Source organism: Aquila chrysaetos (assembly GCF_900496995.4).
Source record: "Aquila chrysaetos chrysaetos chromosome W unlocalized genomic scaffold, bAquChr1.4 W_unloc_8, whole genome shotgun sequence".
NCBI lineage: Eukaryota > Metazoa > Chordata > Aves > Accipitriformes > Accipitridae > Aquila > Aquila chrysaetos.
The window spans coordinates 76,445-103,686 of record NW_024470328.1 but is presented as its reverse complement, the minus strand read 5'-3'; the positions used below and the strand labels follow the sequence as shown (position 1 = coordinate 103,686).

The 27,242-nt window shown below is 49.1% G+C and overlaps 2 protein-coding genes and 1 long non-coding RNA gene across 3 annotated transcripts; 1 reads left to right on the top strand and 2 right to left on the bottom strand.

Annotated features, from left to right (window-relative positions):
• Nucleotides 1-930, top strand: LOC115338010 (olfactory receptor 14J1-like). Its single transcript, XM_030006419.1, has one exon. It carries the CDS (start codon nucleotides 1-3, stop codon nucleotides 928-930), a length of 930 nt encoding a protein of 309 aa, XP_029862279.1.
• Nucleotides 931-10,722: 9,792 nt separating this feature from the next.
• LOC121233075 lies at nucleotides 10,723-26,084 on the bottom strand. Its single transcript, XR_005931858.1, has 3 exons — nucleotides 25,955-26,084; nucleotides 11,737-11,738; nucleotides 10,723-10,733 (listed from the first exon to the last, which is right to left on the bottom strand). It is a non-coding gene; the product is annotated as an uncharacterized LOC121233075 (long non-coding RNA).
• LOC115338022 (olfactory receptor 14A16-like) lies at nucleotides 15,418-20,464 on the bottom strand. Its single transcript, XM_030006428.2, has 2 exons — nucleotides 19,682-20,464; nucleotides 15,418-15,625 (listed from the first exon to the last, which is right to left on the bottom strand). The coding sequence occupies exons 1-2, from the start codon at nucleotides 20,443-20,445 to the stop codon at nucleotides 15,418-15,420; spliced, it is 972 nt and encodes a 323-aa protein (XP_029862288.1). The 5' UTR covers nucleotides 20,446-20,464.
• Nucleotides 26,085-27,242: the final 1,158 nt, after the last annotated feature.

The window sequence follows — 27,242 nt, the reverse complement described above, 5'->3', positions numbered from 1 at the left end:
ATGTCCAACGGCAGCTTCATCACCGAATTCCTCCTCCTGGCATTTGCAGACATGCGACAGCTGCAGCTCTTGCACTTCTGGCTCTTCCTGGGCATCTACCTGGCTGCCCTCCTGGCCAATGGCCTCATCATAACCACTGTAGCCTGTGACCACCGCCTCCACACCCCCATGTACTTCTTCCTCCTCAACCTCTCCCTGCTTGACCTGGGCTCCATCTCCACCACCATTCCCCAATCCGTGGCCAATTCCCTGTGGGGCAGCAGGGCCATTTCCTACTGGGGATGTGCTGCACAGGTCTTTTTCTTTACCTTTTTGATCGTAGCGGAGTATTGTGTCCTCACCATCATGGCCTACGACCGCTACTTTGCCATCTGCCAACCCCTGCACTACGGGACCCTCCTGGGCAGCAGAGCTTGTGTCCGCATGGCAGCAGCTGCCTGGGGCTGTGGGTTTCTCAATGCTGTGCTGCACATGGCCAATACATTTTCACTATCACTCTGCCAAGGCAATGTTGTGGGCCAGTTCTTCTGTGAAATCCCTCACATCCTCAAGCTCTCCTGTTCAAGCTCCTACCTCAGGGAAGTTGGGCTTCTTGTGCTTAGTGCCTGTTTGGCATTTGGTTGTTTTGTTTTCATTCTTTTCTCCTATGTGCAGATCTTCAGGGCTGTGCTGAGGATCCCCTCTGAGCAGGGACAGCACAAAGCCTTTTCCACGTGCCTCCCTCACCTGGCCGTGGTCTCCCTGTTTGTCAGCACTGCAGTGTTTGCCTACCTGAAGCCCCACTCCATCTCTTCCCCACCCCTCGACCTGGTGGTGGCAGTTCTGTACTCGGTGGTGCCTCCAGCAGTGAACCCCCTCCTCTACAGCATGAGGAACCAGGAGCTCAAGGATGCCCTGAGGAAAATGATGAACAGGTGCTTTTCAGAATGAATTTTTCCTGTTTTCTTTTGCAGAGCATTCATAATGTAACTCATTACAGGCCCAGCCTGTCTACTCAGATTCCTGTTTGTGGTGGCGGTGGTGTTTATTTTTCTAGTCATAATGTGCACAATGAAATTTTATGATTCATCCCACTTCTAATTCACTGTCTACCTATAGAATATGACCCAGAGTCTGTGTAAATGAGGCGCAGTGCTCTCTGTGTATTTCAACACAATAAAGGACCCTGCAGCGACTTGTTTGCATGAGATCCTACCTCTGAGAAGTTGGTGAAGCTGCAGGGCAGTGCCTGTGTGAAGAGGGGAAGGGGAAAAGGTTCTCAGCACAGCAGCAGTTCCAGGCAGCACCAGCGTTTGATCTTTCTGAGCTGCTCTCTTTCCACTCCCACACTCTCCTTCTGAGCCCCCGGCTTGGTGTAAGGCCTGAGTACTCTGGCAGCTCGGTCACAGTCCTGCTATGTGGCAGGAGTCTTAAGAGAGATTCTTTGTTCTGAGGACTTGCTGTATTTATAATGGCTTTGTCACTCTGTCCCCTGCCCCACTGGCCACTAGGACCAGGGTTCCCTCAGCTGCCTTCCTTGTGCTGACAACACATTTAGAGAAGCCCTTCTGGGTGCCCTCCCCATGCATGGTGAGGCAGTACATCCCACCCCCCCATCCTGCCAGCAGGAAACAAAACTTCTCCAGGAAGGGAGAAGGGGAAGGAAACCCTGGAGGCTGCAGGTTGAAATTTGAACTGGCCAATCGAGATGTGCCAGGTACACCGAGGTGACCCTCCTAGCCAATAGAATTAATTGACCACAGGTCAGATTCGACAGGGGTATAAACGGGGTCCTGCCGGAGGACACGTTGGCAGTCCTCCTCAGAGCAGCGGGTCTGCAGTTCGGGACTCCCCCTCGGGCCAGGGCACCGCCCGAGGTAACTCCTCGAGGGAGAGGGCCCGCAGCTTTTAGGTGAGTGATACGCACATTTTGAGCCGCCACTTTAAATCTTGGGGATTCTTAAGTCGGCCGTGTAGTATTAATTCCCTTTACACCATTGAGCCTGTGATTTTATAAAATGTTACCAGACTTCTAACTTACTTTTGCTAAAGAATAAATCTGAGCTTTAACACTTGTTGGATTTGGTTAGTTGTGCATCCGTAACAAATGGGCGTAGTCGGCAGGATGGTGTTAGTGGAGGAATTATTACGGAGGCACGGCTGCAGCCCTTCTCCCCCAGGTCTGGACTGGGCGAAGGAGAAGTGGTCCAACCCTGCAGCGGTCGTGGAGAGAGTAGAACTGTGCCGCGGAAGTAGTCCGCGAGACAGCAAAGGCAGTGTGTGGGCCCTCCTGGGCGCCTGCTGGATTCAAGGACAGAACTGTGATTCTGCTAAAAGGCAAGGGGAAATAGATTGTCTGAAGGTGGAATTGGAGGAAAGGGACATGTGGCCCCTTATTGAAACAGAAGGGCATGCGGGTCCACACGGTGGGAGCCCCTGGAGCGCTGTTTGCATGGCCCCTCGGTCAGGACCTGAGCTCGGCGAGTTGCAAGCTAAGTTTTCGTGCAAGCCGGGAGAAACCGCAACTGAGTATTTGTGGAGAGTTTCTGTAACGGGGGCACACCGGATACTGTTGAGTGATGATGAAGCAAGAAATTACTGGGGACCGGGAGTGTTTCTGAATGATGGACCGACGGGGGATCGGTCAATAACATCCAGAGTAGCTTACTGGGCTGGGGGTGTGGACCCCAAGGAGAGAGGAGAATCTGTTACTATCCGGGCAAAGGGATTGTCGGAGTTAACGGAGGGGGTGCAAAAAGCCGCCTGTGTTCAGGCTATGTATGATAGAGGGCAGCAAGGGATACCGATGACTGCACCGGTGGATCCCCGACACCTCAGACCCCTTATTAGAGGTCTGCCGGACGCTTTAAAAATACACGTCCAGTCCCTCAGAGAACGAATCCAGGGGGCCATTGATCGTAACTGACAGAACCCCCAGGGGCCGGCCGCGCACGTGATGACTTGGGAGGAAGTACTGCACAGGATAGTAGTTTACGGGCGCGAGATGGGATGGACGGAGCCGAGCGGTGGCACGGAGGGCGGCAGGAAGGTCCGGGCAGCCGGTTGTAAGCCCCGCCCCCTCGAGCGGTCTCGATCTCACAGGCGGGCAGACTGGAATTACGATCCCGAAAGGAACGATCTCTGGCGGAAGGCACTGGCACTGGGGGCACCCCGAGCCGTGCCGGACGGGCAGTCCGCTGACGACATCCGGAAGCTGGTGGAGTTACTGGAGGGGAAAGCTAGAGAACAGAGGGAAGCGCCAGCAAGCCCGCCCCCTCGGGAAGAGAAACGGGACCCTTTCGCGGCACTGGGAGAGGAACTGGAAGGGCTAAAAAACTAGAAGCTGCAGTTTGGGGTTCAGGCCACCCAATCCGCATGGTAAATACTTGCCAATGGTCTGCCGATAAAGAGCCTTACATACACATTCCTGTGGGCCCAAAACGGATAAGTTTGGAATTCTTAATCAATACAGGAGCCCAGATTAGTGTTTTAAATGAGCAACAAGCTAGTGAGCTGGGAAGTAGGCCATCAAGAAAGGCTATAAATATTAGGGGAGTAACAGGGGCAACAGAAAATTGCCCCATAGCCCGAACCCAACTTTGGCTACCGGGGGAGAAAAGAATGACAGCTGTGGAGGTGGCTTTAAGCCCCTATGAGGGAAATGTACTGGGATTTGATGTGCTGGCAGGCAGACAATGGTATCTACCCAATGGTAGGGTGTGGAGCTTTGGGGGCAGAGAGGCAGAGGCTATCCATGTGAGAGCATTGCAGATTGCTCCTGCACTACCGCAATCTAAAGTAACCCGTGTCCCTCAATAACCCCCTTCCAGCCGCTGCCAGGCGGGGCATTTTGGAAGTAATTAATGATCTGGAGAAAAGAGAGATCATCAGTCGCACACATTCTCCTTACAATTCCCCTGTTGGCCAGTCCGTAAATCAGATGGAAGGTGGCGACTAACAATTGATTATAGAAGATTGAATAGTAATACCCCACCATTAACTTCTGCCATCCCAAGTATCACCTCAGTAATAACAGCAATACAGGCTGCAGCCCACCCATGGATGGCTGCTTTAGATGTCAAAGATATGTTTTTTATCATTCCCCTAAGGGAAGAGGACAAACCCCAGTTTGCCTTCACTTGGGAAGGGACCCAGTATACCTTTAATCGACTTCCCCAGGGATATAAGCACTCCCCTACTATCGCTCACAATGCTTTAGCCAAGCTCCTTGATGCTGTGGAGGTACCACCAGGTGTCCACATCTATCAATATATAGATGATATCGTAGTTGGTGGGGACAACAAGGAACAGGTAGGGCAAGTGGCTGAGGCCATCTGGAATCTGTTGGTCAAGAATGGGCTAGACATTCCATCTTCTAAATCCCAAGGTCCAGGACAAGAAGTCAAATTCCTAGGGGCATGGTGGATAGCTGGTGCAGTTGCAGTACCTGATGACACTCTGTCAGAAATTGAAAAAGGACAGACTCCAAGTAACAAAACAGAATTACAACAGCTGCTAGGTACCTTGGGCTATTGGAGAAAACATATACCAGGATTTTCAGTGATTGGCCACCCTCTTTATGACTTGCTCCGAAAAAACAGGAAATGGGATTGGACTTTGCAACATACGGAAGCCCTCACCACTCTGAAAGATGAGCTTAAGGCTTGTCAGAGACTAGGTCCATTGCACCCACAAGATCCATTGAGAGTGGAATGGGGATTTGCTGAACATGCCTCATACTGTAGTGTGTTTCAAAAGGGGCCACAGGGACCAGCCAGGCCTTTATTATTTTCTTCCACTGCATTCAAAGAAACGGAGCAACAATATTCAGATTGGGAAAAGGGGGTCCTCTCCCCCACTAGAGCAGTTAAAGAGGCTGAAAAGCTGTGTACCTCACAAGATGTTATAGTACAGGGCCCTTTCCCTCTCTTAAATTCAATCCTCAATGGGTCACCTCCTCCGGAGGGAGTAGCCCAAAAGGCCACAGTTAGGAAATGGTATGCATACCTAGAAGGGATAAGCCAATTGCTCCCACTAAAGGAGGTTCTGACTAAAGTTTTCAAACTACAGCAACCTGTAAACCCTGACCCAGCCTTGCTGGTTCAACCATGTAAAACTTCTCCGATTGAGGACGCACCCGAATTTGTGGCAGGCTCAGATATGCAAGGAGTGTGGTTCACAGATGCATCTGCCCATCGAGTGGGATCAAAATGGCAATATAAAGCAGTGGCATTGGAGATTAGTACTGGAAAGACAGTCGAAGAAGAGGGTGACGGTAGTGCACAAGTAGGAGAACTACGGGCTTTGTTACTGGCCGTAAAGAATGGTGCTACCATCGTCTATACTGACTCTTACGCAACCTTTAAGGGTGCTACAGAGTGGTTATGTCAGTGGGAATCTAGTAAGTGGGAAGTAGGTCACATGAAAGTGTGGAGGACAGAGGATTGGCGACGTCTCCTGGCAATAGGGAGATCCCAACCTTTAAAGGTGGGATGGGTGAAGGGACATGCTCGGGATGGAACCCCAGCTGCGAAATGGAATCAGCAGGTGGACCACCTGGCCCAAATCAGGATGGTCACCAGTGAGAAGGAGGATTGGGATAGACTAGCAGAATGGTTGCATATCAAACGAGGTCACTCAAGGAAAGCAGATCTCTATTATGAATGCCAATCTCGGGGTTGGCCAGTGTCTATGAAAACCTGTGAAGCAATTCTTACAGCTTGCCCGCAATGCCGAATAAGGCTTAAAGCTAATCACCCAAACCAAGCTCCGGCCCAGCATATCAGACAAGGCAAGGCTCTTTGGAGCACGTGGCAGGTTGATTACATTGGTCCTTTAAAACCATCTCATGGGCAGAAGTATATTTTGGCAGGAGTGGAAGTGGTATCAGGATTGTCTATGGCAACGGCTGTTGGTACAGCCACTGGAAACCAGACAGTTCAGGTCTTGTGAGAGTGGTTTGGTATTCTGCCTACTCCTGAGTGCATTCAAAGTGACAACGGATCACATTTCACAGCCACAGTGGTACAAGACTGGGCGCGAGGGGAGGGCATCAAATGGGTGTTTGACACCCCATATTACCCCCAAGCCAATGGTATAGTTGAACGAACCAATGGCTTGATTAAAAAACATGCTGATGTCTCACGCCACAACTGGAACACACGATTACCACAGGCAGTTTTCACCGTCAACAGCCGATGGGGAAATTATGGTAGTCCAAAAATTCGAGCATTCGGTCCTATGGAACCATTAAGGGGTAAAGATTTTATTCCAGGCGACCAGAAACATCAGCTGCCACGGGAGACATACGTGGGCCAATCCGTCATGGTGAAACTGCCCTCCATTGGTATTGTTCCTATGACCTTAGCAAAACCCAGAGGCCTGCATGCCTGGGAAGCTTTGGATGGGAGCGGAAAGACTCACCGTATCAGTGCCCGGTGGATAATACCGGACTTCTAACCCTGCGACCCGGTTTTAAAACTGAGGCCTAGTTGTGCTTTTTTACAGGACCATGAAGGAACGAGGCACTCCAGTCCGTTTGCTGACAGTGATGACTGCGACAGACGTGGATGATGAAGATCTGGATAATAATGTCGTGGCAAAATGATGGACATTAATATCGTGAGTCCTTGACCTCACATGAGAGCAATATAACAATTATAGTGGATCATCAGATGTGACTATATCCTCCAACTAACCCATGGGATCACAGGGTGGGGTTGGAATGATACTACGCTAAGCTCTGAAATCTCACAAGGAGGCACTTGTTTCTGTCACGGGGTGGGAGACCAACATTCTCTAATCTTTAATAATGCTTGTAGTTATGATTGCTGTAATCTATATTGCAATAAGTTCTATCAAATACTTGGTAGTAAAGCCTGTACTAACGGTTAAGTATACTCCTTTAAACTGTCCATACACTGAATATTCATGTGTTTGATATTCCGCTTTGGTTCTAGACCAGAAAGGAACGATGACCCACAATGAGCGTCAACTCGCCAAACTGCACCCCCTTTTAACTTTGGAGGCAAGAGGTGACTGTACCACCACTCCAAAGAAACCAGTCGAATCATGACTGTGGTCACGGGGTGGATTGTGGCAGTACATCCCGCCCCGCCGCCCCATCCTGCCAGCAGGAAACAAAACTTCTCCAGGAAGGGAGAAGGGGAAGGAAACCCTGGAGGCTGCAGGTTGAAATTTGAACTGGCCAATTGAGATGCCCCAGGTACACCGAGGTGACCCTCCTAGCCAATAGAATTAAATGACCACAGGTCAGATTTGACAGGGGTATAAACGGGGTCCCGCCGGAGGACACGTTGGCAGTCCTCCTCAGAGCAGCGGGTCTGCAGTTCGGGACTCCCCCTCAGGCCGGGGCACCGCCTGAGGTAACTCCTCGAGGGAGAGGGCCCGCAGCTTTTAGGTGAGTGATACGCACATTTTGTGCCGCCACTTTAAATCTTGGGGATTCTTAAGTCGGCCGTGTAGTATTAATTCCCTTTACACCATTGAGCCTGTGATTTTATAAAATGTTACCAGACTTCTAACTTACTTTTGCTAAAGAATAAATCTGAGCTTTAACACTTGTTGGATTTGGTTAGTTGTGCATCCGTAACAAGCATGGAGAGTATTTAGTAACAGAGAGGAAGGATATAGGCAAGGGCAAAGGAAATTAATGGCTGTTATCCAGGAAGAAAGAGGAAGAGGGCCTAGACGAGACTTGCCCCGATTGGGCAAGGATCAACGCGCTTTGTGTAAGAAATTTGGTCATTGGAAAAAGGAATGCCCAAGGAACAAGGAGGATCAGAGGGCTCAAACTGGAAGAACGATAGCCCATGTGAAGGGAGATTGACGGGAACCTGGGAATCTACCCTAGCAGATCCACTGGTTATAATTAAGCTAGGGAAAACACAACAAGAGGTAGAATTTTTGGTGGATACAGGAGCAACATACTCGGTTCTGAATCAAGCTTTGATGCCCCTGGGAGATGATTATGTTGTGGTGAAAGGAGTGACTGGCCAAAGTGCAAAGGCATATTTTTGTAAACCTTTAGAATATAAATTAGGAAAACAGTGGGGCATTCACAAATTTTTATATATGCCCAACTCCCCTAAGGCACTTTTGGGAAGGGACTTGTTGGAACAATTGGGAGCAAAAATTGTATTCAAAAAGGGAGAAATTACTCTGGAGGTAAAAGATCAGCAATATATTCAAATATTGAGCCTAACCTTAACCAGTCTGCCCCTAGAAGGAAGCATTAATGAGGACATCTTAAACCAAGTGTACCCAGGGGTATGGGCTACTGATGCACCTGGAAGAGCGAAAAGTGCTCCACCTGTTGAAGTTAGGATCAAAGAAGGATGAAAGCCGGTAAGAATTAAACAATATCCCCTAAAGAAAGAAGACAGAGAAGGAATCCAGCCGGTGATAGAAAAATTTTTGCAGTTGGGATTACTAAAAGAGTGTGAGTCTGAATTCAATACCCCTATATTGCCTGTTCGGAAGCCCGATGGGTCATATCGGGTGGTCCAAGACTTATGGGCAGTGAATAAGATAACTGAAGATCTTTACCCGGTAGTGGCGAAACCATAGACTCTGTTGACTATATTAACACCTGAATTGACTTGGTTTACTGTTTTAGATTTGAAGGATGCTTTCTTTTGCCTCCCTCTCCATGAAGCCAGCCAAAACTTATTTGCATTTGAATGGAAAAAAACCCAAGACTAGTCGAAAGACCCAGCTCAATTGGACGGTGTTGCCACAAGGTTTTAAGAACAGTCCTACCATTTTTGGCAATCAGCTTGCAAAAGACTTAGAATCCTGGGAAGCCCCGTCTGAGGAGGGGAAGCTGTTGCAGTACGTGGATGATATCCTGATCGCCACAAAAACAGAGAAAGATTGTATGACGTGGACGGCGAGTCTGTTAAATTTCCTGGGACTCCAGGGGTACCGGGTATCCAAGAAAAAGGCACAGGTAATGCAACGCAAAGTGAATTACTTGGGCTATGAAATTAGTGCGGGACAAAGAACTTTGGGACAGGCCCGTAAAGAGGCAATATGTCAAACTTGGAGACCTCAGACAGTAAAAGAGTTACGGATTTTTCTGGGAATGACAGGGTGGTGCCGATTGTGGATCTATAATTATGGATTGCTTGATAAACCACTGTATGCATTGACAGCCACTGAGCAGAAACACCTTGAGTGGAACAAGGAGACCGAACGAGCCTTTGAGCTACTGAAAAAGGCTTTGATGTCGACCCGGGCCTTAGAACTCCCAGATGTGAGTAAGCCATTCCTTCTTTACTCCCATGAGAAGCAGGGCATTGCCCTGGGAATATTAGCACAAAACCTGGGTCCATATCGACGGGCAGTTGCCTACCTCTCTAAGCAGTTAGACACGACTGCAAAAGGTTGGCCTGGATGCCTGCGGGCGGTTGACTGAACATACTGGAAGCCCAAAAGTTTACTCTGGGCCAGAAAATGACTGTTCTGGTGTCTCACACAGTATCAGCAGTACTGGAAGCAAAAGGTGGACATTGGCTCTCTTCACAAAGATTCCTGACATATCAAGCTATATTGGTAGAGCAGGATGATGTGGAGATTGTAGTCACTAACATTGTTAACCCAGCTTCTTTTCTCAGCGGGAACACAAGAGAACCGGTACATCATGACTGTTTGGAAACCATCGAAGCAACATACGCCAGTCGCCCAGACCTGAAAGACAGCCCCATGGAAAACGGGGAAACTTGGTTCACAGACGGAAGCAGTTACGTCCTAAATGGTAATCGACACGCGGGATACGCCGTCACCACCAGCCAAGAGGTAATAGAATCAGGGGCTTTGTCCATGAACACCTCCGCACAGAAGGCAGAAATAATTGCTCCAACCCGCGCCCTGGAATTGGCCCAGGGCAAAGTTGTGAACATTTATACAGACTCAAAATATGCCTTTGGAGTTGTACACGCACATGGAGCAATTTGGAAGGAGAGAGGACTATTGAGTTCCCAAGGGAAAAATATTAAACACGCAGAAGAAATTCTGAAGTTACTGGAAGCTGTCCAGCTCCCTAAGAAAGTAGCAATTATGCATATTAAGGCACACCAGAAAGTGAGCTCAGATTTGGAAAAAGGGAGTGAACTGGTGGACAGAGAGGCAAAACAAGTGGCCAAAACAAAGGTAAAAATAGAAGGGGCCTTAATTCCTGATAGGCAAATCTCCCTAGAAGGTAAGCCAGAAGATACCAGGGATGATCAGAAGCTTATTACAGATTTAGGAAGGTCATATAATGAAGAAGGATGGGCTCATACCCCACAGGGAAAACTAATCGTTCTCTCTGGCTTACTGTGGCATCTGGTTCGGGAGGAGCATAGGAAAAGGCATTGGGGGACAGAGGCTCTGTATGAACATTTAATAAGAGAGATTGTGGCTAGAAATTTATACACCACGGTGAGACAGGTGACTCAACAGTATGACCTTTGCCTCCAGACTAATCCTAAGAATACCCCCAAGCCAGAAATGGGCCAGATTGGAAAAGGCAATGGGCCTGGACAACAATGGCAAATTGATTTTACAGAACTTCCAAGAAAAGGGGGGTATCGATATTTATTGGTATTAACTGATACCTTTTCAGGTTGGCCAGAAGCATTCCCAACAAGAACGGCTAAAGCTCGGGAGGTAACTAAAATACTGGTACAAGAGATAATACCATGTTTTGGGGTTCCAGCAACTGTATCCTCTGACAGAGGACCACATTTTGTCTCAAATATAGTACAACAAATTAGCCGCCATTTAGGTATAGATTGGCAGCTTCATACTCCATATCACCCCCAGTCGAGTGGTCAAGTGGAAAAAATGAACCACTTAATCAAACAGCAAATTGTTAAATTTGGACAAGAAGCAAATTTGACATGGCCTCAGTCTCTCCCTTTAGCCCTTCTGCGTATACGAACAAGACCAAGGGCGAAAGAAGGACTGAGCCCCTTTGAAATCCTGTATGGACAACCTCATGGGATACAGAGAGGGGTGTCTGTACAAGCGGGGGATGAAATTATGACTTCTTACATGGTAGCATTAGGTAAGCAACTTAATAAAATCAGGAAGCATGTGGTAGGGACTCGAGGGAGAGGTTTGGATGGGCCTGTACATAATATACAACCAGGAGATTATGTGTATATAAAGTCTCTTACAGAGAAAACTCTGGAGCCGCAGTGGGAAGGACCATTTCAAGTATTACTTACCTCCTTCACTGTGATTAGGATCAAGGAACAGAGCGCCTGGATCCATCACACTAGGGTGAAGAAGGCACCCAAAGGACAATGAACTTCACAAGAAAAGGGACCTTTGAAGCTCAAATTTATAAGACATTGATTGTCATGCTCCTGAGTTGGACCTTGCCCAAGGGGCAGGCTTGGGATCGAAATACTTATTTAAATATGACAGAGAGTATCTCGAAAGTACTAAATTTATCAGACTGTTGGGTATGCAATCCCCTTCCTCAGGGGAACATGGAACTCCCCTTTTTAGGAATCCCGACCACAAATTGGACATCTCTTACTAAGGACTGGCCAGACAGGAATGGATCATGCCTTTATGGAAATGGAAATACCCAGCGGGGACCCAGCTTTGATCTGGAAGTACCTGACCCTAAAGAGGTCTTAATTACTGGCCGTTGCTTAAATATTACAGATAATATTTGGGGAGACATGGACAATTGTAGCCTTGCGGAAAATCTGGGAACTTTTGATAAAGGAAAATTAGAACGTCTTGGACTGAACTTAACTATCAGTTTCTATTGTATCTGGAAACCAAAGAGGGGGGTCAGGAAAGAGGGGGCGAGGACAAGACAGAAGGGAGCCGCATCTCGGTCCAAGATGCAACACAGGGCCCGGATACTGGTGGCTCTGTGGGGATGGTAGGCCCAGAAAGAGTTTACCCCAGAACTGGAAGGGACACTGTGTTCGGGGATACCTTACACCTCAGACCAGTATATTCGAGGGAGCTTCACCTCCCCGAGGGTTTTTGAGAACACCTTGGCTCCGTGTAAAACAGACTGAAAACCCACTAATTATTCGAGGTACTAGGTACCATAGTTTTGTCTGATGGCTAATCCCCTCTTTAGGGGTAAGCGAGTTGGAGAAAGCTATCGTGAATATATCTGCTACATTAGAGATTATAGAAAATGCTACAACTGATGCGATTCGAGGGCTGCAACTGGAAATACAATCCCTAAGTAAAGTAGTACTCCAAAATAGAATGGGATTGGACATGCTTTTAGCAAAAGAAGGGGGCTTATGTGTAGTTATAAACCAAACTTGCTGTAGCTATATCAATCAAAACCAATGAATTGAAACAGATCTTGAAGAGATATGGGAAAAGACTAGAATACTACATGAAGCTTCCCAAGATGACACTTTTTGGGGCTTGACACACATATTAGAAAAATTAACCTCCTGGTTGCCAAATTTTGCATGGTTGAAGCAATTGTTTGTCACTATAATAATCATCATTTTTTTGTCTGTGGTCCTTTGCATAGTGGTTCGATGTGGCTTTTGGTGCTGTAAGAATACAGGAGACTCTTACAGCGAACGGAAAAAGAATCAGTTACGACGAAAACTCGAGTCCAGCAAATACTTTGAGAGGACGCTAGATAGGGAATCAATGTACTAGAAATACTAGGATTAGATATAGTAAAAGAATTTACTGTTTTCTAGAAAAGGGGGGACTGAGACAAGGGGAGTCAAAAGAATCGCAGTAGACATAATAAAGGGGGATGAAAGATGATGTTTAGCGCTTACCTTGTTGAAATTAGCTGACATAGAGACAGTCCTTGATAAGAAGAGCTGGTCCTAAGAACCAGCCAATAAGGTAGAGACAGTTCCTGATCAGAAGCAGGAGCAGGCCCCAAGAGCCAGCTAAGACTGGTCTTGCGGCTTGGGTGAATACCAAGAAACCACTGAGCCTGCGCAGGAAAAGAGGTTACTAGCGGTGACGAAGAGGAGTCATCTATCTTTATCTCTGCGACCACCAGATGACCACCATAAAGAGGCGCTGCGCAAGCGCAGTTGAGAGGAGACTATGGAAATGACCTCTCGGAACTCATTTTAATATGAAGCAGGGATAGATCATGCATATGTATAGGCGTATTGTGAATATGTAACACTTGACTGTATAAACTTGAAGCGAACTGCCGAGTCGGGTGTGTACGACTTTGGTGGGACTACCCCCTGTGCTGCCCAGCGCTGAATGAACATACCTACTTTTGAATCTCACTGATTGTGGAGTCTGTTTCCGCACGTCAAGGTAGGTAGGCCAGGTGTACCCCACCCGCGTGGGTAGGGAGGCCAGGTCAACCCTGCCCTTGCCTGTAGGGAGGCCAAATCTACCCTGCCTGTGCGGATAGGGAGGCCAGGCCTACCCCGGAGCATCATGTAGGGATACCAGGCTGACCCCACAGGGTCAGGTAGGGAGGGCGGGTCTAACCCCGTGCACCTGTAGGGACAGCAGGTGTACCCTGGACTACCAATAGGGGTACCGGTACCACCGTGCAGGATTCAGGTAGGGATGCCAGGCCTACCCCAGATTGTCAGGTAGTGATGGCGGTTCTACCCTCGCGCGCCCATTGGGACAGCAGGTGTTCCTGGAGTAGCAGTAGCGGTATCGGTAGTACCGCTGAGTGCCAGTAGGGGTACCGGTACTATCCCGGAGAGTCAGGTAGGGACGCCTGGCCGATACCAGAGCATCAGGTAGGGAGGCCAGGTCTACCCAGGAGCATCAGGCAGAGATGCCAGGCCTACCCCAGAGGGTCAGGTAGGGAGGCCTGGTCTACCCCGTCCGCGTTGGTAGGGAGGCCAGGTCTAGCCCACCTGCGCCAGCAGGGAGGCCTGGTCTACCCCGCACTTCACGACAGGGAGGCCTGGTCTACCCCATCCGTGCAGGTAGCGACGCCAAGCCTACTCTGGAGGGTCAGGTAGGGAGGACAGGTCTACCCAGCCCGCATCAGTAGGGAGGCCAGGTCAACCCTGCCCTTGCCGGTAGGGAGGCCAGGTCTACCTTGGCATGGGTAGGGATGCCAGGCCTAACCCAGAGGGTCAGGTAGGGACAGCGAGTCTACCCCCACGCGCCCGTTGGGACAGCAGGTGTACCCTGGAGTACCAGTAGGAGTACCAGAAATACCGCGGAAGATCAGGTACGGATACCAGGCCTATCCCCAATGGTCAAATAGGGAGGCCAGGTCTACCCCACCCGCGTGGGTAGGGAGGCCAAGCCTACCCCAGAGCGTCAGATAGGGATACCAGGTCAACCCCGGAGGTTCAGGTAGGGAGGGCGGGTCTACCCCCACGCGCCCATTGTGACACTAGGTGTACCCCGGAGTACAAGTAGGGGTACCAGTACTACCCCGGAGCGTCAGGTAGGGACGCCTGGCCAATCTTGGAGCATCGTGTAGGGAGGCCAGTTCTAGCCCGGAGCACCAGTATGGACAGCAGGTGTACCCCGGTGTGGGAACATATTTAGCTAACGGTCACAAGAGCATTCCAGACGCCTTTAGAAGGCCTTGAACAGAATAAAAAAGAAGACAAAAAAGAAAGATATCAATGAGAAGAACACAGGTGCGCATTCCACGATAAAGGGAACTTGGCACAACGAACCTCAATTCGGCAGTTTATCTTGACCAATTAGACTGAGACAATTCTCACATGTTTTAGTTATTATAACCAATTATGTCTTATGTTTATGCGCTTGTACAGTGTTGATATAACCAATCATTAAGTGTAACTAGGCGCGTGGACAGCGTGTGAATAATGTGTGTAACCAGTAGTAAAATAGCTAAACGCATATACAGATGTAACCAATGTATAAAAATGATGTCTGATGCTCTAGTAAAGGGTCTTCAACTATGATCATATTGATCTGTCGTTGAGTCCATAACTATGTTCCCGCAGATCCCCTGGGATATCCAGGCAGCTACAGATTCCCCTCCTGGAAGATGAATTCTGCCCTGTCACATGTGGGAAAGGGCTGGGTTTGTACCTCAGTGACCATTCATCATCTCCACTGTCACCAGGCACCAACAGGTGAGTCCTAAATCCACCCCTCTAGCAGATCACAAGATGACAATGAGCTTTTTGCCCTTGAAACCATAGATCAATAGGCCTTTTTGGGGTGCAGTGTCTCGGTCCTGTTCCTGACATGAGGCTTGGAAAAACAGCCCTACCATCAGGCAGTGCACAGGGAAGATCCCTTTTTGTTACAGAGATGCTATGAGGGAGTCAGCTTGGACCCAGTGTCACAAAGACACATTTTTATATGGTCCTCCAGGTGAGACAGAGGAGGTTCATGCTTCACATGAAGTATGGGAAGTCCAAGTATTGGTCTACGAACATGAAACCCCAAAGAGCAATAACAACAACGATAATAAAAGAAAGCATGGGCCTAGTACGGGAGTCACTTGTGGAAAAAGACTGGAAGTTTACTGGTATTGAAAAATGTCCATGAAATCACTTTCCTCAGGGCATTTTTGAGCTCCCTGTTCCTCATGCTAGAGATGAGAGGGCTCACAACTGGAGGCACCAGCGAGTACAGCACTGCCACCACCAGATCCAGGGATGGGGAGGAGATGGAGGGGGGCTTCAGATAGGCAATCATGCCAGGGCTGAAATACATGGAGACCACTCAGCCCACAAGACAGCAGCCCTAGCCAAGAGAACAAGGACCTCAGTTCTGGGTCCCAGCCCTACCAAAGCCCTTGGCTTTCCCCACCACAGGCTGTCCTATACTGTCCTATGTCAGTGATCGTTTCTCTGCAGATTTTTAACTTTCCCCCCCTGCTTCCCCAACTCACTCTGACCCCATGATATGCCAAGGTTTACCGATAACTGTCTGTCCTCGCTGTTGTTCAAACATAAAGCTGTAGTTTTCTGAGGGTTAGGCAATGTCTCTGAGCTCCCTGCAACCCACCTGGCTTCTTTCAAAGCCTTGTTTATGTTCCTCTAGCACCCAAGATGTGCTCCTCTAGCCCCAGGCTCACTTGAATTCTTACATGCACAGCTCTCTCTCTGCACTACAACGTGTCTCACATACCCTTCCCTCTTACCCCGCAGTGATGAAACTTCACCCCAGGAGGTCTGTGCATCCTCCACACTCATAGATGTTTCCTGAGGTCCATCCAAGTACGGGGAGTGAAGCAGGAAAAGAGCAAGGTCAGCTCATCTGGCATGATAGACACCCTCAGCAGCGGGCCTTCTCCATTTTCTAGGTATGCACATATCATAGAAGAATTTCTTTCATCCCTGACTTGCAGAAGAGGGATCTTCCTTCCCGACATCTTCCCAGGACACACCTCTTCCTCTTCCCCACCCTCAGACATCCACTGCTTTCCATTTCTGGCCTCAGAGAGGGTTTCAGGATTTGCTAAAGCCATCAGCCACTTCCTTGTTTCTCACTGACATCGCTCGACCCTCTCTCTGAACCCTACACATGGCCAATCAATCATTGCTGCTCAGAGCTGCTCGCTCTTCAGAAGAGGCCTTGAGATTCCTGCATATTCCTAGTGCTTATTAACTATCTTCCTGGCTCTCTCCAGAGCTCATGGCAAACGTTGTTGTCTACAACAGGGCCTTTATGACCACCTTTTATGAAATCATTGTCTTTTTGAGATCTTCTCTGCAGAAAGAGTAGCCACAGAAAAGCACCAAAAGCACCAAACCAGAGTCTGAGTGAAGTGCCAGTAAGAACCAAGTGAGCAACACCCAGGGCTCTGGCTTCCTGGCAAGGAGTCTCTCCTGTTTGTCACCTTTTCTCATGAAAGGAGCAGGAAAACTGTCCCTCCCATGGAGCTCTGCAGAAGGAAGATGGAGCTGTGCATAGCGTGAGGCGATACAAGTGGCATCAGCAGGTAGAGAAGACTCCTGTAGGGAAGGCATTTTGAGGGAGCACCCTGACTTCACCCAGATAAAAAAGAGACCAGGCAGTGTGCTGACATGATGAGGAGAAGTGTCCTGGGTAAAACAGTGTGGATTAGTGAAGGTGGGAGAGATTTGGTTTGCAGAGATTTGAGGTAGTACTTTCAGCGCATCAGCAGCCTGAGGTTTGGAGCCAAGGAAAAATATAGAAGATCTCAAGGACTTTTTGGAAGTAGTGGAACTATCACTAATAGAAGTAACAGGACAGTGCTGCAAGGGAACTCTTTTGTATTCTCGATGATGAACTGAAGCTATTTAGATTTTTTTGTCTTTTTACATGACAAAAATAGCTATGAGTTCTCAGGCATTAGCCTCTGGTATACAATTTTTAGAACAAGTGTCCATGATGGCACCTCCTGGCAGCTGCTTCACGGCCCCTGTCAGTGCCTTGTCCCTGTGCTGGCCCAGCCCCACTGACCATACATGGACGCACGGCCCCATTGTGCAGGCACAACATGGGAAAGGGGAGAGTCAGGGGTGGGGACCTTCCCCCCATTGTGATCCCTAAGATGGCCTTCAGATCACAGTTCCCGCATGACCTTCCTACTTTTGCAGCTTCCCCAGCACCTGACCCATGCCCTGCCGCAGCCTTGCACCATGTGGAGCTTTGCAGACAGCTCTGCTCCAGGGTCTGCCAGGGTCTGGGGAAGCAGAGATGCTGGGCAGGGCTGTCTGTTCCCCCAAACCAGCCCTTAGGACCAGCGGGAAGGTGGAGGTGGCCTCACAGCAAAACTCACCCGTAAACCTGAGGTGAACAGCAAGTGCTGGAAGTGGCAAATGAGAGATGCTGGGGGTGACAAAGGCCCTGAGCCACCTTCCCTGTCTGTCCACACTGCCAAGGGCACAGACCAGACTCCTCCTCTCCCCTACACCTGCATGTCTTCCATGCTTGCCACAAGCCCTGTCTCTAAATGACAAACCCCCGGTGTGACTCCTTGCCCTGCATGGTCACACACTACAAGCTATACACTGATATTTTTCTCTCCTGGGCACTTCCCAGCCCAGACCACCTCCCCCTAAACTCTTCCCACCTCCCCTGCCCTCTCCCCAGCACAGCCCAGTCTGGCATGGCCCCACAGCAGTGCCCACCACAGGGTGCGGCAGAGCTCTGGGCACTCACCCCACAGCCCCAGACCCTCTGAAGGGCACAGCAGCTCCTCGGGGGTGGAGAGGGCTTGTTACTGAAAAGCTCGGAATGAAGAACTTATCAACACCAATTTAGTGTAGATAAGCAGACACTTCTTTATTGACGGCCGGGTGCATGGGCGAGTCCTCTCACAAACCACGCACGCCTGTCTCCAAAACAATACACCTTATATTAAGACTTATCGATACATATTCATTAGATTTCCAAGAAAAGTTATACATATTCATTAGACTTCTGGGAAATCATTAGCATATGTAAATGTCCTTTACACAGGCGCAGTGAAGGTTTCTCCGAGGCGTGATAAGTCTTGGAGGCGGGTAGTTTTTGACTGGGAGGTGTGTTTTGGTATTATAATGAAGCAAAGTTCATCTAGAGTTTATGATTTCTTCATCGATGTTATGGCAACAGGTGCAATCCATCCTTTTTGACAGTAGCTATGCGGTTATCTCTAACGGCTCTAGCCAGGGACCTTCCAGGAGCCTTGTACTGCACATTCTATCCTTGGGGATCGGCCACTGCGTTCCAAACAGGCCGTTGTCAGGTAACGTACTGACAACTCTTACACCACCCCGTTGTCAGGTATTTCTTTATCTTATTATCTAAGTTCTAAATGTTACTACTAGATGATTTTAGCCAATTTCTCCGGCCTTGATACGGGGCTATACAGGGGATTTTACAGCAGACACTGGTTGGTGGTTAAATATATAAAATACAACATACATATGATTTTGTTAAAATATTAAAACTAAATATGATTAATTCTAACTAATAACAAATTAATGACAAATCAGTAACAGGCTGAGCCCCAGGGATGGGCGGTATCAAAGGCACAAGGCCTGAGGAGATCCCCTTGTATGATGGAAATGCTGCTATGGAGGCCAGCTCTGTCACACAAGTGCCCCCTGCCTGTCCTTGCCTGCAGTCACAGCCCTGCCACACGGCAGGACTCTAACCAAGCTTGAAGAGCACTCAGGCCTTCCACCAACCCAAGAGTTCAGAAGGAAAGCATGGAAGTGGGAAGAGAGCAGTTTGGGAAAGACCAAGCGCTGGTACTCCCTGGCAGTGCTGCTGTGCCAGGACTCTTTTCTTCTTCCCCTCTGCACACAGGCACTGCTCCCTGCAGCTGCAGGGAAGATCTTGGAGGAAGGAAATCAGAAGAACAAGTCACTGCAGGGACCTTTATTTTGTTTAAACACACAGAGGGTACGGCTCCTCATTTGCACAGCCTCCAGGGCACACAAAAGCTGGATATACTCTGAATTACAAACCGGAGGAATAAAGACATTTTTTTTGTGGAAAGCATTCAGATAAGTAAACCAAAGTGAAATAGAAGAAATAAAACCACACCCAAAATCACCATAAAAAGATCAGCAAAAGACAGGTTGGGTCTGTAATGAGATATAAGTACTATGCAGAAGACAAGAGTCAGTTTCTTGCTTCTGAAAAGCATCCAGTGATTAGTTTCCTCAGGGCATCCTTGATCTCCTGGTTTCTCATGCTGTAGATGAGGGGGTTCATGGCTAGAGGCACCACTGAGTACAGAACTGCCAGCACCAGGTCTAGGGATGGGGAGGAGATGGAGGGGGGCTTCAGGTAGGACATCGTGCCAGTGCTTACAAACAAGGAGACCACAGCGAGGTGAGGGAGGCACGTGGAAAAGGCTTTGTGCCGTCCCTGCTCGGAGGGGATCCTCAGCACAGCCCTGAAGATCTGCCCATAGGACAGCACAATGAAAACAAAACAACCAAATGTAAAACAGACACTAACTGCAAGTACCCCAACTTCCCTGAGGTAGGCATCTGAGCAGGAGAGCTTGAGGATCTGGGGGATTTCACAGAAGAACTGGTCCACAGAATTGCCTTGGCAGAAGGATAGTGAAAAGGTATTGGCAGTGTGCAGCACAGCATAGAGGAACCCACAGCCCCAGGCAGCTGCTGCCATGTGGACACAAGCTCTGCTGCCCAGGAGGGTCCCGTAGTGCAGGGGTTTGCAAATGGCAGCGTAGCGGTCATAGGCCATGACAGTGAGAAGAAAACAATCTGCTGAGATCACAAAGACTAACAGAAAGACCTGTGCAACACATCCTGCACAGGAGATGACCCTCTTGTCCCACAGGGAATTGGCCATGGCTTTGGGGACAGTGGTGGAGATGGAGCCCAAGTCAAGGAAGGCGAGGTTGAGGAGGAAGAAGTACATGGGTGTGTGGAGGTGGTGGTCACAGGCTATGGCGGTGATGATGAGGCCATTGGCCAGGAGGGCAGCCAGGTAGATGCCCAGGAAGAGCCAGAAGTGCAAGAGCTGCAGCTCCCATGTGTCAGCAAATGCCAGGAGAAGGAACTGGGTGATGGAGCTACCATTGGACATTTTCTTCCTCTGGGAATGGGGTGCTGTCAAAGTAGAAAAAAGACACTGAAGAGTCAGGGCATTATTCTCTGAGCAATATCAAAGCCATTTCCCATAGACCCTCCCACTCCTACACACACAGACACTTTTCCTTTTCTAGGAGACCTTCCTTCAGGCCTGCGGCTGGAGCCCTGTTTGGTGCTGGCCGAGCGTGTAATGAAGAGCAGGGCCTCTGCCCATGGGCTCTTGAAAAGTCAGCCCTGCTCTGCAGCAGTGGGTTCATGGGAACGGTGGAGGCAGGGGCCAGTCTGGTGTTTGACTTTGTCAGCTGAAACCGCTCCTAACGCAGAAGGGCTTGTCAGCATCTGCACTCCCATCTGCTAAGGGACCGGGAAGGTAAAACGAGTTTAAGAGTTCTTGCTTTTTTTACAGCTGCCCACATTGCCCCTGGGGAATTTACTTAGATCTCAGGAAACTTCAGCATTTCTGCTGCACTCCTGGAGAGCAGCGTGAGCCAGGCAAGTCAAGAGGATTGCCTGTGGCTTAGTGCAGAGAGAGGGGGAGCTGCTCTGTCCTTCTGTCTAGTTCCCACTTTCACTGTGCTTGCACCTTTCTGAGATGGAGGGTGATCATGCTCCCATGTTACCGTGAAAAGCCACCAGACACTACTCAGAGCAGAGACAACCACTGCAGACCACCAAATGTCTCATCCTGTCTCAAAGTCTCAGCACCCTGCTTCTAGTCAAGGACACACCGGGCTCATTTCACCAACCCAAGAGCATTTCCTCACTCACAGCATCTCTGTGCTTCTCCATGGGGCTTTCCGATAACAGAAAACTGCTATGAGACAGGTTTGCATCCTGCAGGGCAGCTAACAGCTTGGAAGGACACTTGGAGGTGATAGCCAAGTGACCTAATGTGCTGGCATCTCTGTAAGGGAGAATCAGCTCATTCCCCAGCCCCACAGACGGCATTGAGCATAACCCCTCAGATTATAGGAAAGCTGGGACACTTGTTCCCATGGACACAGCTGCATGGGAGGACCCACAAGATCAGTGTGTGACTCTGCAGCTGAAACTCCCATCCCCTACCAATTCCACGACCCTTTAAAGAGGACATTCCAAAGAAATATCAGTCCTCCCCTGTAACTTCCTTACCACTATTCTGCCTGTCCTACGGTGTATTTAGTTGCTCTAGTCTTTCATATACTTACACGTGTCCTGATACAATGACCATTTCTGAAAGTCATCTTTTCAGATGCAGACTGCCTAGGCAAAGGCCCTTTCCCTTATGCTCCACTGCTCTCCTTCCCTTTCTCTTTGTTCATCAAGATACCTCTCACCTATGCAGCTGCTTTGAGCTTCAGGGAGCTAAAAGCTTGCCTGTCCTCCAGTAGCCTAATTGTCTCTTTAGCCAATTCTTTAATTGTGTTTATCTCTAACTTTTTCGTATCTGTCACAAACATTTCTCATAAGACTGTCCCTTGTAGAAAGGCAGCCTCATTAGGGGCAGCTTGTACGTCGCATGTGGTTGAGGACTGTGACTTATTGTTTATGAAACTTCATCATGATTTTCTTTGCTTTGCTTGCAAACAGGAAAAATTCTTCTGAGCCTGTGTGCAGCCAGTTCTCTAAGGAGAGCAGGAGGGAGATGATGCAATGGAGCTGTAACCTCCAGCTGTAGAGATCAGTGGAGAAGCCTGAGGCAAGGAACAGAGATGTAAGCCCCAGGTGGCCAAGGTCAGAAGTGGTGAGGTTTGAGAGGTGAGGAGCAAGGGTGTCCACACAGTGTCAGACCTCAAGGGACTGCTTTTCCTAGTTGTCCAGACCTCCAGAGGAGACACTCTGGATCATTATCACTTGGAGAATGCTTCTATTACCTCTTCTTTAAACTGAAAAGTAATAAAAAACTACCCTTTAAAAGAAAAAAATCATGGGTATAGGTGCACTTTGAAATCTTCCTCCTTAACTACACTATGAAATTTTTCTAACTAGCTGTACAAGTCTTGAAGACTTGAAGAGAATTGCAGGAAGAAACATGGCTTCCTAGAGCTTTCTGTATCCTAATGAGCCCCATGATGTGTTTGAGGCTGAGCCCATGAACCTCAGCTACTGAGAGCAGACTGAAATAAACTTCTCAAGAAGCCAAAGTCAGAAGCAAAGTACCTTGAAGCATTAATGGACCCCACTGAGGGCCATTACTGACAAAGCTTCCCCAGGGACTCGTTAGAGCAGATAACTGGAGGCTGTGATTGCAGGTAGGCAAAAGCACTGTGCAGGTGGCTGTAATGCTGAGAAAACCCTTGGTTTGTTTTATGCAGCAGAAAGGCCAAGCCCTGATCCTCAGGCCCTGGGAAGGCAGATCCTGTCCCTCATGCATGGCTCAGGGCTCTTCCTGGGTCAGCAGGATGTGAGGGTGAGCAAGGCCAAGCGTAGGAAAACTGTGCAACACCTCCCAGCCTGCCCAGGCAGAGGTGAGGAAGACACTAAGTCCAGAGGCTCAAAAGCAGTTTTACCTGGTAGGCCTTGGTGGCAGAGGCAGCTGACAAAACCAAGACAACAAATACCTTGGACCTGTTCTGCCTTTCAGCCTTGCCAGCGCACTTGGCCATCTCTACTGCAGGCTGTCATAACCTGTCCCATGCCTTATCTCTTTCCCTTCAGGCTGTTGACGTCCATCTTGCTTTCCCACCTAGCTCTCACCCCAGCATTTCTATTCCTTCACTGATGTCTCCCCAGTGTGGCTGGATTTTCCTTGAAACACAACACCATGGGCTGATCTGGGCTCTCTCTGAGTGACCTCTTGCATCACAAGGCTACCCTTTGAGTGACATTTCTTTCTCAACACATCCAGTCTGAACCTTCCAAGTTGCACTTTGTGCAGGTTTCCTTCTCTTCCAAGAGAGAAGGTTAGGCTTTCAGGTTTTTTCCTACCAAGAAAAGCTCCATCATCTCTGAAGCCACCCTTTGAACAGGTGCACTGTACTGCTATAGTGCCCTGATCCTCCACTTCACCAGGCTAAAGAAGCCCAGGTCCCTCAGCCTCTCCAAAGAGGCCCCAACGCCCATCCTGGCAGATGTCCTCTGGGACCACTCCAGTTCTTCCCCACTCCTCCAGACCAGGGAACCCCACACCCAGACACACAAGTACAGATATGGCCACACCAGTGCCGAGGCCAGAGGGATGAGAACACCCTTGCCTGGGTGGCCACACTCCTCCGAGTACAGCCCTGTATGTAGTTGGCCTTATTCACGGTTTGTAGTGTTTGGTCTCTCAAATGGCATTTTAAATGAGACTGCACCGAGGCTGCGTGCCTTTCTTACTGGGGATGTAACAAACCAGAACCTCCAGGTACAGAACAACAACCAAGGCACGTGCCTGCTGCTGGCTGTCAGATTCTCAGGCAGAAGTGATGTCACAGCCGACATGCCAGCCATGTGTCTGCTGATGGCCAATGACCCCAAGAGATTGGAGATTCCTATGACCTGACACTCGCCTTCATGGCCATGTGCCTCCTGCTGGCCTATGAGCTTCTCAGACATAATTGGTGTCAGAATGATAGCCTAACGCATCAGCCTTCTTGTGGCATGTCAGCTGACCAGCCAGAAGTAACCTCACCATGATCTTCCAAGCCACGTGCCTGCTGCTGTCCCGTCACGTACTCAGGCAGAAGAGGTGTGAGAACCCATATCCGAGCCCTCTTCCTGGACGGGCCTACCAGGTACTTAGGGAAAGGGATTCTCACAATCAAGACGCTTTTGCTGGCCTGTCAGACACACTGGCAGATGTGAGCGTAGAAGCACATATGCCAGCCATGAGTCAAGGGCTGACCTATCAGCTCCTTCAGAAAGAAGTGACCTCACAGTCCCTTTCCCAGCCATGGTCCTGCTGCTGGCCTATCAACTCCAAGGACAGAAGGCACCTCACAGCCACCTTCCCAGTCATGTGTCTCCTGCTGGCCCATGAGATCCTGAGGCACAGCTGACCTCACCATAGCATTCCCACCCATCTCCTCCTTGTGGCCTACGAGCTCATCAGATACAGGTCACCTCACATTCCTCTCCCAATGCCATGTGACTGTTCTGGGACCTCAGGATCCCTGCCCTGGTCCCAAGGGGCCAAACAGCTTAAGTAAGGTTGAGGAGAGGTGACCAAGATGAGGGCAGTAGAGCGTGGGAAAGAGAGCTTCAGGGATTCGGTGTTCTGGTTGGAGCTTAGGGATTAGAGCTCACCTTTCAGGGTTGGGGATTAGGCAAAGGCTTAGGGAGAGAGTTTGGTGTCCTGCTGAGGTTCCCTGGCTAGTGTTTAAGGTGTGGGCTAGCATGGTGGGTTAGGGTTTTGTTTAGGGCTGGCATGAGGGCTAGGATTAAGGCCAACATGTTAATATTATGGGTAGAGGCTAGGGGCTAGGCTGAGCAACCAGGTAAGTGTAAGGGTAAGGGGTTATGGCTTTGGGATTTGGCTTAGATGCAAGCTTCAAGGTTAGGGATAGCCTAAGCTCAGTTAGGTTAGTAACAGTGGATTACTGTTGGGGGGGGAGGAGTATTTAGGGGTAGGGTTAGGGCTTAAGCTTACTAGTTAGAGATAGTGTGAAGGCTTAACAGGAATGTTTTCACAGTCAGTGTTTTCACAACAACGTCCCCTTAACCCATTTTACCTCTTCAAAATCTTTTGTGTCTGTTGGTCAAGCCCCTCTTCCCTCCCCCAAATCTCCCATTTATTTTGCCCAGGCTCCTCCTGACCTCCCCAAATGTGTCATCTTGTTGAGGGCAGCTTCCTGATGACCTTCATGACCTCAGAATATCTCTCTCCCTGCTGCTGCTGACCAGTCAGAAGTGACCTCACAGCCACCATCCAAGGGGACATACTGTCTGCTGTGCTTGAGAGGCCTCTTCACAGCCTACCCAGCAGCACTGGAGGGAGGTGATGTCCTGCACCACCCCCGAGGTTCCCTGCCTGCAAACCCACTCATACATCTGAAGGATTCCTGCATCACTTTTCCCACACGGGTGCTTCAGTTACCACAGGGCAGCTTGGATACCACAGCCACCTCTGTGCGGGCAACTGAAGCAAGTCCAGAAAGTAAATTTTAGAAAAATGTTGAAGCCTGTGCAGAAAAGGAAACCTATGTAATAGCAGAAAAAGTCTTAATTTCCATCTTTTAATGATCTTTTATGAAATTTTGCTGATCACAGAGGGATGCTGCTAGTATCTAGCTCCTCAGAGGACTTTGTACCACTGACAGAATTTGTTCCTGATTGTCCAGCCAACTTTTCATGCACTGCATCATCTGTGTCTTCAGTCCAGATGGCAACAATCAGAGAGAAGCAAGAAGAGGGACTACATACAGCAAGCGAGGTGATACATAACAGAACTGTAAAAAACAGAGCAACAACTCTAAGAACACATAAATCAACATAAAGACCAGCAACTATTAAACCACTATAATGAATGCTTATAACAAATTTGTTTTAACAAGCTCTGGTCAGGTTTGTCGTTATCTCAACCCTTCATGTCCCATGTTTGGCACCAAAATGGACTGTCATGGTTAAACCCCAGCCAGCAACTAAGCACCACGCAACTGCTCACTCACTCCCCCCCCCCCCCCCCCCCCCCCAGTGGGATGGGGGAGAAAATCGGGAAAAGAAGTAAAACCCACGGGTTGAGATAAGAACGGTTTAATAGAACAGAAAAGAAGAAACAAATAATGATAATGATAACACTAATAAAATGACAACAGCAATAATGAAAGGATTGGAATGTACAAATGATGCGCAGTGCAATTGCTCACCATCCACAGACCGGCACCCAGCTAGTCCCCGAGTGGCGATTCCCCGCCCCCACTTCCCAGTTCCTATACTAGATGGGACGTCACATGGTATGAAATACCCTGTTGGCCAGTTTGGGTCAGGTGCCCTGGCTGTGTCCTGTGCCAACTTCTTGTGCCCCTCCAGCTTTCTCGCTGGCTGGGCATGAGAAGCTGAAAAATCCTTGACTTTCGTCTAAACACTACTTAGCAACAACTGAAAACATCGGTGTTATCAACATTCTTCACATACTGAACTCAAAACATAGCACCGTACCAGCTACTAGGAAGACAGTTAACTCTATCCCAGCTGAAACTAGGACACAAACGATGTCCAGAACTGGTAGCACTTCCCTCCTATCATCCCTTTTTTGAGGTGGCCAGATCTTTATGGGCTATACAATGGCATAACATCATGGCCCTCCAAGTTCCAGACCCCAACTGACGCACCACAGAGGCCCAGAGCACAGCCAATGAAAGGAAATGCCATTCTTATTTGATAACCTGACAAACTTCTCCAACGAAATGGCTGCCTTGGTAGATGAGTAAGGCTTTCAACACTGTCTCCCATAAAATCCTCATAGAGAAGCTGCTGAAGGAGAGGCTGGATGAGCAGAGAGTGAGGTGGATTGAAAACTGGCTGAATGGCTGGGCCCACAGGATGGTGATCAGTGGCATGAGGTCTCACTGCAGGCCAGTCACCAGTGGTGCACTGCAGGGGTCAATACTGGGTCCAGTCCTGTCCCTTCAAACCTCTATGTAGTTTTGTGGTCCTGTGATATCCTTCAGGGAAATCAGCGCTACCGGGCACCTCTCTGAAGTGTCAGTGCACTGATGTGCGCAGCGAGCTGAACAAAGAGGAGGAATTAGACGTCTGTGTGTGGTTACAGTGAGCGACAGTCTCATGTGGAGAGCAGAGACGGTGTGAGATAGCACACAGCAGGATTGTGGCCAGGGACGGACAGGCTTGTAAGGCAAGGAGGGGGAGATGCCCTTTACGATAGAGAGAGCA